The sequence below is a fragment of the Microtus pennsylvanicus genome, chromosome 11 (assembly GCF_037038515.1).
Source record: "Microtus pennsylvanicus isolate mMicPen1 chromosome 11, mMicPen1.hap1, whole genome shotgun sequence".
Classification (NCBI taxonomy): domain Eukaryota; kingdom Metazoa; phylum Chordata; class Mammalia; order Rodentia; family Cricetidae; genus Microtus; species Microtus pennsylvanicus.
In genome coordinates this window covers 34,618,698-34,636,110 of record NC_134589.1, presented here as the reverse complement: position 1 = coordinate 34,636,110, position 17,413 = coordinate 34,618,698, and the positions used below count along the sequence as shown (strand labels likewise).

At 47.1% G+C, this 17,413-nt stretch overlaps 1 protein-coding gene across 2 annotated transcripts in view; it reads right to left on the bottom strand.

The window, feature by feature from the left end:
• Positions 1-5,718: 5,718 nt before the first annotated feature.
• Positions 5,719-17,413, bottom strand: part of Ypel2 (yippee like 2) — a 58,160-nt gene continuing 46,465 nt past the window's right edge. For both annotated transcript variants that reach the window (XM_075991210.1, XM_075991211.1), the window contains exons 3-5: positions 14,152-14,195; positions 12,785-12,893; positions 5,719-10,226 (exon numbers count right to left, since the gene is read on the bottom strand). In XM_075991210.1, the coding sequence (XP_075847325.1) occupies positions 10,137-10,226; positions 12,785-12,893; positions 14,152-14,195 (243 nt within the window). In that variant the 3' untranslated portion in view covers positions 5,719-10,136. The remainder of the gene's footprint in view (positions 10,227-12,784; positions 12,894-14,151; positions 14,196-17,413) is intronic.

Below are 17,413 nucleotides of genomic sequence, written 5' to 3'. Positions count from 1 at the left end.
CCAGTTCAGCATAGGTTCTTCAGTCTTTGTGTACCCCACCCTTTAAGGCAAGCCTCCCTCAAGCTAAACATGATGTCACCAGTGCAAGAGGAAGTGTCCAGAGCTCTGGATGCGCCAGGCACCTGGGAGGCAGCTCTTTCCAGGACGACTCTCTAACCTCTTTGTTAAACAGAAACTCCCTCAGGTCCTTCCAGAAGGTCAGTGGTTCCTCTCCCCCTGCAGTTTTCTCTCTCAGATGGCTGACATTCTCCTTGGTAAACAATTTCTTTTATAATATCATTGAGATCTAAAACAAAATGAAATTGGAACATTGGCTATGTCTTGTTGCCATGGTAACGACGTCAAGCCTGAGAGCCTCCAGGAGATGTGGGTGCTGGGAGACCTCCTCCCAACTGTAAAGGCAGTAAAGGATTGGGCCCTGGCCAAGGTTAAACAGGTTTGCTATTCGATTAGCAGTAGTTTGGGTCATACATATATCACGTTCAAGACAGAGCTGTACCACCAGCACAATCCAGACTATGGTTTCAGTGTCTGTAGGGGGCTGGGTTGGTACAGAATGTTGGAGACTGCGGACCACCAGACCCTGAATTTCTTGTAAACAAGAAATTTGTTTTCCTCTGCTCTGAGCACAAGACCCTGACGGCAGCAGGCTGGTGGATCTGCAGCTGAAAGATCCCCAGAGCTGGGGCATGGCCAGAGCCCTATATAAGTTGCCCCTGAGCACAATAAAGGGGACATTCTTGGCATACTTGTCTCAAGGATGTCCCCTGTGGCCCCGTCTATCTGTCTGTCTCTGTGTGTACATTTTAAAATTTCCAGCCTAGTTCCTGTAGCGTGTAGTGAGTAGGGCACAGAATGGAACCGGTGTAGTTTTACAAGTGGAGGCCCCAGCGAGACTGCCCTTGGGAATGGTGAGGGTGGACTAAAGATGAGTATGTGTGTTATGTGTGTTTGAGTAAGTCTTAGGTTATAGACAGTCAGATTATAAACCACCAAAGGATGGAATGTGCACAGAGAATCTGGATTATGTACATTGTGTTTTCTTTTGGTTTTTTGACTGGAGAAAGACATTTGATTACAGGAACTGCGAAAAAAGGTATTTTGACTTTAAACTATGGGTCTAAGGATATGTTGCTTTGGGAAAGAGGTTCTGTTTTTGTTTCCACAGAGCATGAGGACCTGTGGATTTCTTCTAACTGGTGTGGTTTGATGGACCAAGAGCCCCTGAAATGTCACTGTGAATGCCCCCAAAGAGCAGGAAGTAGTCTGGAGAGAGAACTATGCCCAAATTCCCTAAAATGATTATTTAAGCGGGGCTCAGGAGCCTGTTTGCCATTGTGGGCCTGAGGAGTAGCTTGCAGGCTAATAAGAAACCAAAATTTTCCCTCAAGCAATTCCTTAATTAAGGCCATAAGCAAAGCCTTTCTGATTCTTTAGCATGGCTGCTGTGTTTATATGGCTTCCCTCTGGCCCAGTGGGGGAACCAGAAGAGGCTAGAGGTGGACTGGTGGGCAGGATTCTGACAGAAGTATAATGAGCCACATGTTGGTTTACTGAAGACCACAAAGGTAGTGCCCATGAAAATCAAGGATGGACTTTCTGATCCCCTCTCTCCTCCATCTTCTCTAATGTAGTTTGTTCTGTTTTAACGGTGCTCAGAGTAGAACCCAGGGCCTTGTGTGGTAAGCAGGCTACTGCTGAGCCATGCCTCCAGCCTGCCTACTCTTGCACACACTCTCTTCAAGAATTAAAAGCCTGACTGTCTGAGTAGGGTCTGAGTCTCATATTAATACATTCGAAAGCTCAGAACCCTGAATTACATAACCTGTGGGTGTTCCCTCCTTGTAGGTTATGAGGACTGAATACTGTACCTTACCTGCTAACAGTGTCTATCAGGACGAGCAGTAATCATGCCACGGGGAGACATCATGAAGGAGACACGCACCGAAGTCTATGTGTGCCAGATACTACATGGAGTTACTGTATTTGACTTTCTTTGTTTTTTTTTTTTTTTTTGAGACAGGGTTTCTCTATGTAACAGCCCTGGCTATGCTAGAACTTACTCTGTAGACCAGGCTGTCCTCGAACTCAAGAGATTCGCCTGCCTCTGCCTCCCAAGCACTGGGTGTATTCGACTTAATAACTTGAGTTGCTGCTGGCATCTCTGAGACCCAGAGAGAAATCAGTTAAGTAACTTCTCAGAGATGAATGTCTATGCATGAATCAGGTGATGTCAGGCTGTACATAACATAAGGCTGTACATCCTCCTTGGAACTCAAGAGCCAGGGTTCCTACTGACTCTGGAGATTGTGTGTGTTTGCTTTGTTTTTGTTTGTTTTCCTTTTAGTGTAGTTTAGGCTGGCCACAAAGTGGCTGTGTAGCCCAGCATGGCCTTGGCTCTGATCTTGCCTCTACTTTCCAGGCACTGGAATTACAATCAGCCACCATATATCTAGTTTGACTCTGAGTTCATGCACTTGAGATAAATCATTAACACTATTTTAATCCCCCCCTCAAAACACTTAATTGTTCTGTCATGGATTTCCAATAATTTGCTAAGAGCCTTCAGAATATTCTGGCTGTTCTATTAAAATGATTCTCATATCACTTGGAAATTAGAAATCTCTTCCTGTGACATATGACATTTAATCTGAAAAATTGGTCTCAAGAAAAAAAAATCTCAGTATATAGCCCGTGCTGCTCTTCAATGTTCAGCCCCTTGCTCTGCCTTCTCCTGCTGGGATTAAGGGGTGCAGCATCAAGCCTGCTGTTTAGTGACCTTTTCCTGGGCAGAGCAAACATCTACCCACCTCCCATACTCCCCATAGAGTTCCAAAGATAGACCAAAGTAGACCATTACGCCAAGATCCAATTTTGGGAACCAATAACTTTGCTGGGCTTACAGAAGCATGAGTGAGGAGGTACTTATAGCCCTGTGGGTGACCCCCAAATAACCACATCATTCAAGAGTCTCTCCACCAGTCACTGCACAGATGATGTAATACATCCGCTTCACCTTCCTGCCCCTGAGACCAGACAGTACTGCAGACAGCTGGAAGGGATCTGCAGGAAGGCACGGCTGGGATTGCTGGTGAGGATCACATGACCTTCCTCACTGCCTTCTGGAAGGGTGTCCAATAGACCCAATCACAAGGGCACCTGGAAGCAGTCACAGCTGCTTTGATGGACATGGCTATTAGGGTCAGGTCAGCCCTAGCCTTGTTCACAAGTCAATTGGCACCCACGGATGCCAGGTATTGAGATATCTTGGTCACGTTTACATGGGCAAGGGTTGAGTTATTTTTTAATCATTCTTAATGGAAAGCAATGGGTTTTTTTTTTCCTCCCTCCAAAACAAAAACAATCAACAGCTCTGTAAAAACTTCTAGATGCAAGGCCAGCCTGGACTACAGAGTGAATTCCAGGACAGACTTCAAAGGTACACAGAGAAATCCTGTCTCAAAAAACAAAAAAAATGCCTGGATTTTTCTCAGGTCCTCAGGCTTGACGGCAAATGCCTCCGTGTCCCCCCTCCATCAGATTTTTTAGGACAGGTCTCATCATTGAACCTGGCCCTGGCCAGTACAGGCAGACCAGATGGCCAAAAGTTGGCCTTTTTAAAATTTTGTTTTTTGCTCTTGGTTTGTTTTTTAATACAGGGCTTCTCTGTGTAGCCCTGGCTATCCTGGAACTTGCTTTGTAGCCCAGGCTGGCGAAGAACTCACATAGATCCGCCTGCCTCATCCTCCCTAGAGCTGGGATTAAAGGTGTGAGCCACCACTGTGTGGTCTTAGGCACTGTATTTATTTTCAAAAGCACACAGTTGACCAGGCAGGTCTCAGTGAAATCCTCCCACCCCAGTCTCGCCAGTGCCAAGGTCACAGTGTCAGTCACCAAGCCCACAAAAATCCTAGTTTTGCCTTGGGGATTCATTTAAAGGTCTCAGAGCCTTGGTTTCCTCACCTTTAAATGGAAGAATTAGTGTGAAAGCAATGGTGTGGAGAGCAAGGGGCCGACTAGATTGTGCCTCGGAAAAGCCACAGCCAATTTAAGGCTGGAGGGGAAGGGGAGCTGGGCCTTTAATCTCCAGTACCTGTGTCCTAGGATAGCTAAGCTTAAGTAGTGAGACCCTGTCTGAAAATAAAACAGGGGCTAGAGAGATGGCTCAGTGGTTCAGAGCACTTGGTCTTGCAGAGGACCTGGGTTCAATTCCCAGGATCCACATGGTGGCTCACACATATCCCTAAGCCCAGTTCCAAGGGTCCAAAGGGCATAAAGACATGCATGCTAGCAACACATTTATTCACATAAAGTTCAAAAAAATCAAAGAATAAAAACCCAGCTTGAAACAGTATAGGGGAAAACCCAAGAGTCGTGAAGTCAGATGTTCTGCTTCCTGACCCATCCCTTGTAACTGGCATTTGTCACTGCTTTCCTGTAAGTGCTGAGAACTCCTAGGGGGATGTAAGGAAGAGCCTGAGCTTAAGGACCCTGTTCCAGGTTCTGCAAGCCAAGCACCAGGAGTCACAAAGGTCAGGTACACTGTACTCTCCCCTCCCTGGTCACTGTAGGCGGCGGGATTAGAACGAGGGCCCAGGATGACTGGCCTAGAACTGGCTGTCCGCTGCGTGTATTTTTTTCTCCTGTCTACTAAAGGCGAACCAGAATGAGATGATAACGGGAAGTCTACTGAAGCAAACAAGTCACAGGAAGGAGACCATGCTCGGCGACAAATACAAGACAGCTGCAGCTGGGCCCGGAGAAGACAGCTGGACACGTGTGGGACGCAAGCTCAGGGCTTTGTTTTGCACGCGCGCGCACACACACACATTTTCTCCGTGTGGCCCGGGCTGTCTCGGAACTTGCTCTGTAAACCAGGTTGCCTCAAACTCAGAACCGCCTGCCTCTGCTTCCTGAGTGTTGGAGCTAAAGGGGTGTGCCACCATGCCCATCCCTCTGAAGAAGCTTAAAATACAGAGCATGGGTGGGGATCTAGCTTGGTGGAGTCCCCGCCTAGCCTTGGGTTTGAAGGTAGAGTAAAACCAGCACTGGCATATAAGTGCATGTAGGTACTTACAAGTGACTGGTTATTCAAGATTGTGTGCTTGGAAAACATACGGCTGACTCATCACAGAGACAGAATTCTCAGGTTTGTAATCTCAATTTAATACCTGAGCAAGATTTGATTAAGCCAGACGGTGGTGGCGCACGCCTTTAATCTCAGCCTCAGGAGGCAGAGGCAGGCGGATCTCTCTCTTTGTGAGTCCGAGGCCAGCCTGGTCTACAGAGCTAGTTCCAGGACAGGTAAGGGCTGTTACACAGAGACCTGGTTTTGAAAAAAAATTATTATTTTTATTATTTTTTCACGTATTGGGATTGGATATTTATCTTCCATAGTTAACCCCCACCCCCGCACCTTTAACGCAATCCTCCGTCTAAAGAGGATGTCATCAGAAAAGCTTTCAGAAGGCGGATCATGGCACAGATAACTGGAGAAGGAGGCTCATTCTTCACTTCTGATAGCCAAAGCCAGCTGAAAGGAGATGAACAGGAGACCTGAGATTCACTCATGAACAGGCTTGCTGTCCTTAAGAAATGTCCTTTATGGACTCAGCTAACAGGCCTGTGACCAGTGACAGACAGACGACCCAGCAGTGTAAGTGTTAAATGTCAAAATACACATTGTGTCAATGAAAACAGATGCCTTTGGCCCCGGAGTTAATATTTGAAAACTTTATTTTCTCAAATGAGCACCAACACAGATAGGAAATGACAAACAATGCAACTTCTCACTAATACTGAGTCATTATGTACAGATACCGAAAAGAGGTGAAGACGAATCACTCAAAAAACAATCGCCTTTGTTATTGGAGCAAAGTGACCTGCGGGGGAAAAAATGCCACCGAAGACAACCAAAAATGAGAAACAAACACAATTTGAAATCCAACAATACAGTTTGTAAACACAGACAGACAGACAGACCTGTGGTACACAAGTCTCTGCGGGCTGGGAAGAGGGGACTGATTCCGCCTTCACCAAAACACTGTAGAACACGGGCAGAGCTAACCTTGTAGAGACAATAAGGTCTTTCTTGGCTTTATCTTTGATTCTGGTACATTTCATGACTGTATAGTAATTTTAGAAATCAATCACGATTTTAAAAACAACCTTTCCCCCTCACAGAACTAGAATGTATTTTCCATTGAGGCAGATTTTTTTAAATACAAAAGTGATGTTCAAAATTTGATTTGTCAGCCTCTGCCTGAACCTGAAGCAATCCGACCTTCAAAAAAGAAAAAAGAAAAATAAAAAGATATCGTGTTATCAATGTCCTTTTAGCCTGAACCAGAACCAGTTAACATTTAATATGACCTGGCTTCTAGAACAGTCAGAGCCCTCGGATGTGTGACTGATCTGTTCACATCTCAGAAGCATGAACCTGACTTCGATTTCATCTTACAGGTTTGCTTTGCCAGCTTTAGAAGCAGAGCACAGAGCACACTCCAGCTCAGGGAGAGAAATCCTGCTCCATGCTGTTGGTCCACTCAGACATGGAAACCAGAGAGGGAAACTCTACGTGCCCAAGATGTAAACTGTAATTCATATAGTGTCCTCAGTAGAAAAGAAAGTACACACACACACACACACACACACACACAATTCCAATTTCTCAGTTCTCCCAACTACAGCAATTACTTCTAAGTTGTTACTACTGAAACTTGTTTCTTTTCTAGCCAAGACAGGATAAGAAAGTATCAGTTCATAACCTGGTAATTTACTATAGTCTGTTCCACTGGGGAAAACGCAAACACAAAAATGCAAAAAAAAAAATGTTTTAAAGCCTCAATCCAAGTTAAAGTGACAGATCTTTTAAAAAAAAAAATCTTGGTGATTATTCTTTCCCTTAAAATGTACTTCAAGAAACACAGAGGAAGCCATAGAACTGAAAACAAAGTGCTCCCAGGGATCTGAGAATACAGCACCAAATATATTATTTAAAAAATTAATTAAATATTATTTACAAAAGTATATTTCACAAGAGACTTGAAAACCTTATTATAAAGGGGACACTGCTTTAGTACACACTGATTTACTTATCTACATGATCTGACTAGGTGCTGGGGCGGGACTCAGCCAGGCCCAGCCGAGAGCCCGTGGGCATCAAGCTTGGCTACCCTTGACTCGTGCTCATTCACCCATTAGCAGCCTAGGGAAATATGGGGGAGGGGGTGAACGTACTCCAGGGTGGCACGGGGAGATGGAATGGGAGCTGGTCAGCTAGTCTTCAGTTCAAAACGAAGGCAGCTGTGGGCTGAGGTACAGAACTTGAGGCCCCTCCCTTTCTCTCTTTGCTGTTCACCCACCCCTGCCCAAGGTCACCCAATCAACTCCAATTCCCTGAACCTATGTGGGGTGAATGGATGAGGTCTTTGGTTATGCTGAGTCAATAATTTGGTGAGGAAAATAAAGAAACTGACCGAGGCTTGGAGCGCGTGTCTCCCTTGCTCAGCTGTGGACTCTAATACTGCTAAGTGTCAGGCAGACACGCCGTGGGTGGAGCGAGGGTCACACTGCTAAGTGTCCGGCAGACAAGCCGCGGATGGAGCGAGGGTCACACTGCTAAGTGTCAGGCAGACAAGCCGCGGATGGAGCGAGGGTCACACTGCTAAGTGTCAGGCAGACACGCCGTGGGTGGAGCGAGGGCCTAAGAAGCACTTCTGGTGTCACCGCCACAAAGAGAAGCCTAATGGGTTTTGGTCCCACCCCCAAAGTAGCTATGGAAAAACTGACCTGCTACTCCCTTTTGGCACCATATATGGTACCAGACACCCACTGGATGCTCATCAGACAGCAGTTCAAGAAAAATCCAGAACCAGGCTCCTACTGGAGCTTGCTCTGGCCCAGGATGATCAAGGACCCCACCAAGTAAAAACAGTGCACACTGGTCTCCTTCTCTGACCCTTGAGTGGCAGGACATCACATATCCAAGTTCCACACCTCACTAATTTTAGTTTTAAAGAAGAACTATCCACCTAGGTTTAACCCCCACCCTCCATTAAAAAAGAAAAAGGACTTTAGTAGAGCTGGGATATTCCCTGAGCAAAGGGTGTGTGTAATCAAATCCTTAAATGAAGGCCACTTCCCTCGGGCAGGATTGGGGGGTGGACGCGACAAGGCATGACTCTGGAGACAGTTTTGGAATGTGAAAGTGGAAAAATGTGTGTCACTGAGAACTTGAGCCTGGGAGCCACCAAGTGGTTTTCAGGAAGCAAAACTTAGTCCTTCTGAGGCTCAGTCTGTCCTGCAGTCCATGGTGGTGGTGGTGGGGGATGGGAGGTGGAGCTAACGTTCCAAGGCTCTGGACCAGGAGACTTGAGGAACAAAATCCTGTTTCTAGGAATCCTTATGTCCCACAAGAGGAGCGATCCGCTGTTAAACAGGCCTGACCTGCTCTCTGCCACCTCGCCATCACCACCAGCAGGGCAGGGCCAAGTCCCAGATCAGGACACAGGGGACAAAGCCAGGGAACCACAGCTCTCCTGCTGGGAAATTAGTTCTGTTGAAGATGAGATTTGAAAATGCCCTGGGTCAGATGCTTTAGTCTGAGTTAACCAGTTTTACAGATTCTTATTCCCATGAATTCTTTTATTAGGCCTTTTTATTTTAAGAAGTGCATTTTCCTGTAGGACCAGCCTAGTTGGAGAACAATGTTGAGAATTACCTACTATGTGTGTATTTTAACATTATTTTCTGCCTAGGAAATGAAATTCATAATTCAAATGAGTTTCAGCCATGTGCCACGTCATAGCTGAACGGCTGTAAGACATTCAGTGTTGACTCAATGCGCTAAGTTCCTTAGCGTCGAGACTTACAGGGAATTTTCCCCCATCGCTAATGCAAAGCTTGGGTGGGGTGATGGGTGAGGGGGCCACAGCGAACCTATGATTCCTCCCCACTGCAGGACCACACTGTCAGAAGATTACTCTCCACACATAAGACATTCGGGTCTAAAACAACAGAGGCACGAGGGGGATGCAATCTTGGATCTTTGCTTCCTAGGTTATGATGGAACTGGAGAAAAAAAGCAAACCAGAAACACTATGCACAGAGAACTGCTAATCCCGTGGAAGATACTGCACACCGAGGAAGGATGCGCCGAGCCCGGACTGGCTCAAATCTAAACTGTTCCTCCCCGAACCTCTCCTCGCTGCATTGCTCCCACAGAACTGCTGACTAGTTACCCATTTTTATTTTTCCTGCTCGTTATCAGGAGTTCCCAGGCTGCGACCCGTGCTCCCTGGCTTTCCTCCACTGTGGATTTCAGGGTGCTGCTGGCTAAATGGAATATTTGCATCTTGCATTTCTCCCTTCACTGAAAGAGTGAAAGAAACCAAGAAGGTGATTGCCCACGGGTGGGGTGGGGGCGGGAGGCATCAGAGTCACTAAAACCCATTTGGGCTTTACCTACCCCCTACCCACCCTAGGACATTCCGTGGCCCAGAATTCCAGGGTCTTGCCCTGTCAGCAAGAATCAGGGCCATTTCTTGTGCTAATCTGCTATCCTGGCACATTTGATGTTAGGACAGAAGTTTGTCGTCAGAGAGAACATAGCCATGAGGTATTTTTTTTTCCCTCTTTGTCCTGCAGAAAGAGTCAATTATTTCAAGCCAGGTCCCCAAGAGTAGCACAGCTTTGTTCTACCTCTACCCTCCTGCCCTTTCCCCAACCCCAGGACTCTCGGGTTCATCTTTGCTCTTCCTTGTGCCCAGGTGCCACTGCTCTGACAAGAGGCCATTAGGCAGCTCTCATATGGGCTGGGGGCCCCTGTTCAAGGTGGACGCCGCCACACGGCCCCACACAGCCAAGGATCTGTTCTGTTTGTCATTTTGTTTTCAGCCAACACTGGAACAGAGAAGCCAAGATCAACTCACAAACAGATACAAAGCAAAGAGACAGAGAGACAGCGATTCAGAGGCCAGTCACCGAAAAAGATGGCGTCAGGGTAGGAGTATGCCCCCTGATGGCAAGGCCCCTGAATGGATGGAACCAAGTGTTCAGTCACTCTCTCACGCTTGGGTAGAATGTTCGATTGGATGGCATTCATGTGGATGCTGGACCGGATGGACGCTGTCGGGTCAGTCCCAGCCATTGTCCTTGATCATGTGTGCTAGTTCAATGATGTATTTGCCTTCTTTATATTTCTGACTGCTTTCAAAAGCATGTTCCTATAAAAGAGAGGAAGAGAAAGAACGCTGAGTGATCCAAGGCAAACAGGTAACTGCTGAGGCACAGAGGCAGGGATGGTGCTGATGAGAGGCACCAGGACAGCAAAAGTCAGGTCTACTGAAGATGCTAGCACACAAGCATTCTGAGTTCCTGTACTTAACAGTACAATGGAGGGAACAGACGGGCTTCCTCAGTATCATGACAGAATTTCTTTTAAACCTCTGCTTCAATGCCACCATTTCACTGGTCATGTCTTTCTTTGCCGGCTGTGCCACCCTGTCTCCCCAGCTTCTTCCCTTATCTCTATCCACAGTACCCCATATTTCCCAGTGTGCACAACATTCCCGTTCAGTTTCTATTGCCTGTTATGCAAATGTTAACGAGATGTTTATTTTTTTAAAGATTTTATCTATTTATTATATATACAGTGTTCTGCCTGCATGTATGCCTGATCTCATTATACATATAGACGGTTATGAGCCACCATGTGGGTGCTGGGAATTGAACTCAGGACCTCTGGAAGAGCCACCAGTGTTCTTAACCTCTGAGCCATCTCTCCAGCCCTGAAATGTTCGTGTTTTCTGCACTGCCATATCACTAGAAGATTAAAAGCCAGCTAACAGGCTTCAGTGAATAGATAAAGTACAGCTGTTGGTAGAGCTACACAGTATTCCCTGTTGTAATCTCACGTGCGTGCGTGTGCGCCCGCACACACACACACACACACACACACACACACACACACACACACACACACACACACACACACACACACACACGAGCTCCTTAGGTAACCCAGATTTCTGAAGCTTACTAGAGGTCTGCCCTATAGATGTATCTAAACTTTGTATATTATTTCCACTAGTTTCTAGGGACACAGGAAAGCCTGGTTATAATCTTTTTTAAATGAAGGTCTAAAAAAATGATATTTTTATTTTATGTGCATAGACATTTTGCTGGAGTTACAAGCAGTGGTGAGCTATCACCTGGGATCTGCAAGAGCAGCTTTTAACTGCTGAGCCATCCCTCCAGCCTTGGTTATATCCTAAAATGTACTTGTTCGGCTTAGGTGGGATAGCAAGAGAAACAAGTAGTATGAGGCCAGCCCGGTCCTGTTTCCCTTTCTTGTTGTTTCCACCTTAGATGAATCAAGTGTGTGTCTCTTTCACTGCTGTGCCCCAAGGTGATGATAGAGGCTACATAAATCCCAGTACAGAACCTGTCCCCACCGTCTTGCCTGGGTGTAGGATCAAGGACTGAGAACACTGGTCCCTGGAGCTGTAACTCGGGGAATAATTGCGGTACAGGGCAGTGGAAATTGTCTCTTCTGCCTGAGCCTCAGCAGTCAGTAGGAAACCAAACCCTGTTGGTGTTTCAGAACCCCTGGGCTTTAGTTATCTTGCTGACCAGAGAATGGTTCTATGAAGTGAGGAGCAAGAGGGGAACCAGGAGAATGTAGTCACAAGACGGAGGAAAAGCAGAATAACTGTGTCCCCAGATGATCAGCATCAGAACTGGAACCGCATGGTCTGTGCTTGTGATTCTAGCATGTGGCAGGCTGAAGAGAAAGGACCCAAGCTGCAGGCCAGTCTGGTCCTCAGCAAGACCTAACACCTCTGCCGCCACAGGCCCATTGCTCATAATTTATTTCCCTACATAAACGTCAATACTTTCAGAGCTTTCATTACTTCCTCAGCAAGGCTGGCCGGCCAAGATCGTTTGGGCCACCACCTACCATGCCCAGGGGCTACTATATTCATTAGCACTTAAAAAGCAGAGAATGAGGCCGTAAAGCCACCTAAGAGACAGAGCCAGGTTTCAACCTCCTTCCAATGCTTAGAGGGAGGCTGTGGAAGCATTTGCCTACATTTTTCTTTTTGTCTGGCTGTTTACTTTTTAGTTTAGCAACACAATCTACCCTCTGAAAACTCTTGAGTGCAGGCAATACAAGTGTTTAGATAGCCAGTGTTTCTATTACTTTCTCTGCAGAAGTATATCTGTTTATGTGTACGCATAGTTGGGTGTGTGAGTGAGTGAGAGAGACTGGGATGGGGGGAGGGGGGAGGATGTGTGTTAGCCACAGGTTAATGGCACGTGTCTTCCTCAGTTGCTTTGTTGAGACAGTCTCCCACTGAACCTGGAGCTCACTAATTGGCTAGACTGGCTGGCCAGCAAGTCCCAAGTATTCGGGTTTGTAACTACTGAGCTCTGGGATTACAAACATATTACTGCACCCAACTTATTTTTTCCATGGGTGCTGAGGATCAGAACTCAAGTCCTCATGCTTGTGGGCAAGCACTCTGCTGAGACATCTTCCTGGTGTTGTTACATAACACATCCCCACACACATTGCCCAGTCAGATGCTACTAAGTCCTGTTATAAATGTATACATGTGCACCGACAGGGCGTTCCCAGAACAGGTGAAGGACTGAGCTTGGAGGAGTCAGCTACTTGTCAGGCCTGAGGGAAACTAGTGGAAGAAAACAGCCCTCAGAGAGGAGGCCCTTTGCTACCTACCGCTCCAGGCCCCTTCCACCCAGGCCCTTTCGTACTTACGTATTTCCAGCCCAAAGTGGTTTTGCAGTTTTCACAGTAGATGTCTGCGACCGCATGGAGGCCTGTTAGCAACACCCGCTCTTCTGCAGGCCCACAGCCCACATTAACTCTATGCCAAAGACAGAAAGAGAGCGGGTAGTTAGTCATCCGGGTAAACAACCATTCAAGTTGAGCTTCTGGCAAAAACTGACTAGACAGGACTGCTCCCGGGGAAGCCAGCACTGAAGAAAATGGTCTAGGGTGGAAATGAAAGGTAGCCATGTGGAAATATCTCAGAGGGAATAAATACTAGATCTGCAAGATTAAATTCTGCAAGCTAACCAAAACAGCTCTGGATGAGTTTGCTTAGGGTTTAAATTTCCTGACACAGATTTTTAATCTTGTAACTAAAAGAAAAACTGTATTACATTTACTTGTTGGGCACACATGCCTGCTATGGTGCGTGTGGAGGGCAGGACGACTTCGGGAGTGGGTTCTCATCTACAGTAAGGATTTCCAGGGACCTGACTCATGCCGTCAGGCTTTTGGGGAGCATTGCCTTCACCTGCCCAGACAGCTCTTCTCCCCTAATCTGGCAACTGCACAGTGAGGTTCACAGCCTTGAGACAGGTCCTTAAAAGGTTCCAGAGGACTGAGCAGTGGTGGCGCACGCCTTTAATCCCAGCACTCAGGGGGCAGAGGCAGGTGGATCTCTGTGAGTTCAAGGCTACCCTGGTCTACAAGACTTAGTTCCAGGACAGGCTCCAAAGCTAGAGAAACCCTGTCTCGAAAAACCAAAAAGTTGATGATGCCTAAGCTGGCGAGCAAGCCTTAGCATAAGGGCGGGGGGCCTAGACTACCAAACATGACACCTGTTTCAAGCTGTGCTAGATTTCCTTACATAGTTCAAGTGTCTGTGAGCTTTGCCTTCCTATTCCAGTCAGAGGCTATGACTCGCGTGTCCGTGGTTGACAATGCCTTCCTATTCCAGCCAGAGGACTCGCGTGTTCATGGTTGATACAGAGCTGTGTAGACATCCTCGGCAGAAGGGATGAAGCCTTCCACAGGTTCTAGTCACCCCTCCTTTCTCCTTTAATAATGAATCTCAGGTCTTGCTGACCTCTGTGCTGAAGACGCCGCCCCCCCCCCGTGTTTTCCTTGTGGGAAGACCCCAGTGCTGGGCACTGCAGTGTGTACTTTATAGTTGGAGGGGCTGCCTACAAAAGTTCACCTAAGGTACCTGACAGACACTGACTACTAGCCAATGGCCCTAGGAGTCTTACTAATATTGAGAAGGCAGAGATCATGGCCCAGTCACTGAAGAGTACTTTCCCCTGTCCCTCAGGGATTTCACCCAATAAGCAGATGCTCCATTCAGAGACACTCACACTGAGTTAAAGAGGTATGCTCGTCCTTGACTTCCCTGGAACGACTGAAATACAAGAAAACAAATCAATTGTTAGACATCCATGCCTCCTATGCCCATCTGGGAAAAGACCCCAAATCACAAGCCTGACCTTCCCTGCAAAAGGGAACTGGCAGACTGCAGAGTCTAGCTGGCAGGAGGCATGGGGGAGAAGGTGAAGGCAGAACAAACAGTTCAACAGAGATCAAGCCAGCCTGCATGGGGGCTAATTTACCAGCTCAGGTGAGAAGAGGGACCGGGTACAGGTTAAGCAGCCAGCTGGCGTGTTGGTGCAGCCTCAAATACCAGCGCTACCATGGGGCACACTGAGAAACATGATCTTTATTTAACAACAACAGAACTCTGGGTAACTAAATACCCCTCTGTTCTTGACACTGCCTGACAGCGAATCCGCTGAGAGGATTAATCCATACCACGACTCCCGGTTTGAGCTGATGTCAGCCATCTGTGTTAGCCATCGCTTCACACAGCAGCTCGGCACAGAAAGCCAGGGGCAACAGTCTGTCCTCTTCTTACTCAGAGCCTGGCACAAGAACGTGTTCTCATCACACGCTTGGCACTGGTCATTTCCACCTGCCACAGCGGTTAGGGTCCTGAGGAGGAGTCTAGGGCTCCACTTCTGGTGTGGAAGTGGCTTGATCTCTAGGTCTCAGAGATGCTTACCCAGCAGAAGCCGCAGCACTTCTACCTCTAGCTGGGTCTGCCTTCTGGATGTGTAGTGGCAGAGTGACCGGGGATGGGACAGAAAGGAGTCAGAGCTGCCATGCAAACTGGCATCTACTTCCATTAGCACAAACCTTGCCCGTTTCCCATCTCTAGTTTCACTGAGCTGTCTGGCCGACATGCGCCTGCCATGTTCTGTATTGCTGCTTGCATTTTTAATGTGGTATGACAATTGTATCCGAATTTAACTTCCTAGTCAGCTCTGGGGGGAAAAAAAGTATAAAAACGGACAAGGAAACAAGGAAGAAATCTGGGGCGTCTGTTGACAGATGACGAGAAGAGACAGCAGAGTTTAGAGCCCTGTGCCTCAGACAGTCATTTTGTCAAAGTACAGGTCTTTGGAAGTTGGTGTCTTTGGCCACAAAGAGAGCAGCATTCCTGTGGCAAAGCGGCCACTGGAACAGCTGGATAGCTGGATGCCTTCCCGCCCAGGTGCAGCTCAAGGAGCAAGCAGATGCTCCCCAGCTGCTGCCCACACCCAAACCAGGTCTCCTGAAACATAGCCAAAGACCTCCCAGGCACAGCGAAGCTGCTCCGGGTATCATGGCCTCAAATACTGAACATGGAGGTCCCGGTGACAGCCTAGACTTTACACAAACGGTCCAAGGAAACAAAAGCTGCCGACTTGGTGGCCTCTTCTTGCTGCTTCATCACTGTAGCAGCTTACTCTAGCCCAAGCCCAATCACACTGCTTAGTTAGTGTGCACAGCTTTGCCCACCTGGTTCTCTGACCAACATCGGTGCTCGGGCTTCCTAGTTCATGCACTTTCCTCTGTCTCTCCATCTGGATTTAGTTTCAAATATGCTGTGAGTTTCAGAGGGCATGACCCACATCTTCAAGTCTCTCTGGACCCCCAGAACAGCGTGTGAATCTGGCACATAATGATTGCTGATTTATTTATTTTTATTTTATGTGCATTGGTGTTTTGCCATGGGTGTCAGGTCCCCTGGAACTGGAGTTACAGACAGAGTCTCATGATGTAGGCCAGGCTGGCCTTGAACTCCCAGTAATCCTACTTCAGCCTCCAGAGCTGATAGGATCATGGGTATGAGCCATTACACCCAGTTCAGTCAGCAGATATTAAATACTATTCCAGTGAACTGCCTCTGTATTTTCTTTAAATATTATTGGGGTGCATGAATTCATGTGTCCTGATATCTGTATGCCTGTGAAGCTATCACCACCATCAAGATGAAGGATAATCACCAGGCCTGGTGGCACTGATTTATAAGTAGCATTTGTTTTGTTTTTTGAAGCAGTCTCTCTCTCTCTCTCTCTCTCTCACACACACACACACACACACACACACACACACACACACACACACACACATCTCATTACACACACAGTGAGGCCAGTCCCTGGCTGACCTGGAACTCACTATGTATACCGGGATGGCCCACCTCGTGCATCGCACTAGACTACAATACATTTTTATAAGAAACTCATTGGTGTTAACTCTACCACCTCACCTCCCTTTCTCCTCAAAGAACCAGTTACCAAATGCAGATTTACTCTATGACCTCAGAACATCACTTGGCATCTGTCTGTAAGACAGTCTGATTATGGGCGGATGTGCATTTTCTTTAGGATAGTAGAATCCTAGGATTAAAGACACGTGCCACCACACCCTGCCTCGATTTCTGTTAGTTAACCTGGCCTACCTGAGTGTCCCAGGTTAGCCAGGGTGACAATACTGAGACAGACAGACAGACACAAAGGACAGAGATCACGGACTATTCATCGTGCCTCAGGATTCCCTTGAGTCTCTCCTCTGCATCCCTTTCTCAATAACGGCTCAGCAGGCAGTCAATGCTTTCTGTCACTCATACACCGTGTAAGAGTTTTTGTTTGGCCTCTTTTACTCAGAATTATTTAAAACAAAATTTCAAGGTATATTTTATTTATGACTATATATGTAAACTGATGTCCAGAGGACAGGAAAGAGAGTGTCGACCTCCTGGAGCTAGAGTTATAGACGGCTGTGAGCCATCTGATGTGGGTGCTGGGAACTGAACCCAGGTCTTCTGTAAGAGCAGCAAAAGCTCAACCATGGAGCCATCTCTCCAGCCTCTAGCTCAGTTCTTTTAAGAGTCATCCATGTTGCTGGGCAGTGGTGGTGAACACCTTTAATCCCAGCACTCAGGAGGCAGAGGCAGGTTAGCTCTGAGTCTGAGGCCAGCCTGATCTACAGAACTAGTTCCAGGACAGCCAGGACTGTTAAGAAACCCTGTCGCAAAAACCAAAAAAAAAAAAGAAGAAGAAGAAGAAGAAAAAAAGAAAGGCCGGGCGGTGGTGGCGCACGCCTTTAATCCCAGCACTCGGGAGGCAGAGGCAGGTGGATCTCTCTGAGTTCAAGGCCAGTCTGGCTTACAAGAGCTAGTTCCAGGACAGGAACCAAAAGCTACAGAGAAACCCTGTCTCGAAAAATCAAGAAAAAAAAAGAAAGAAAAAAAGAAAAAAAAAGAAAGAAAGGGAGGAAGAAAGAAAAGAAAAGGCT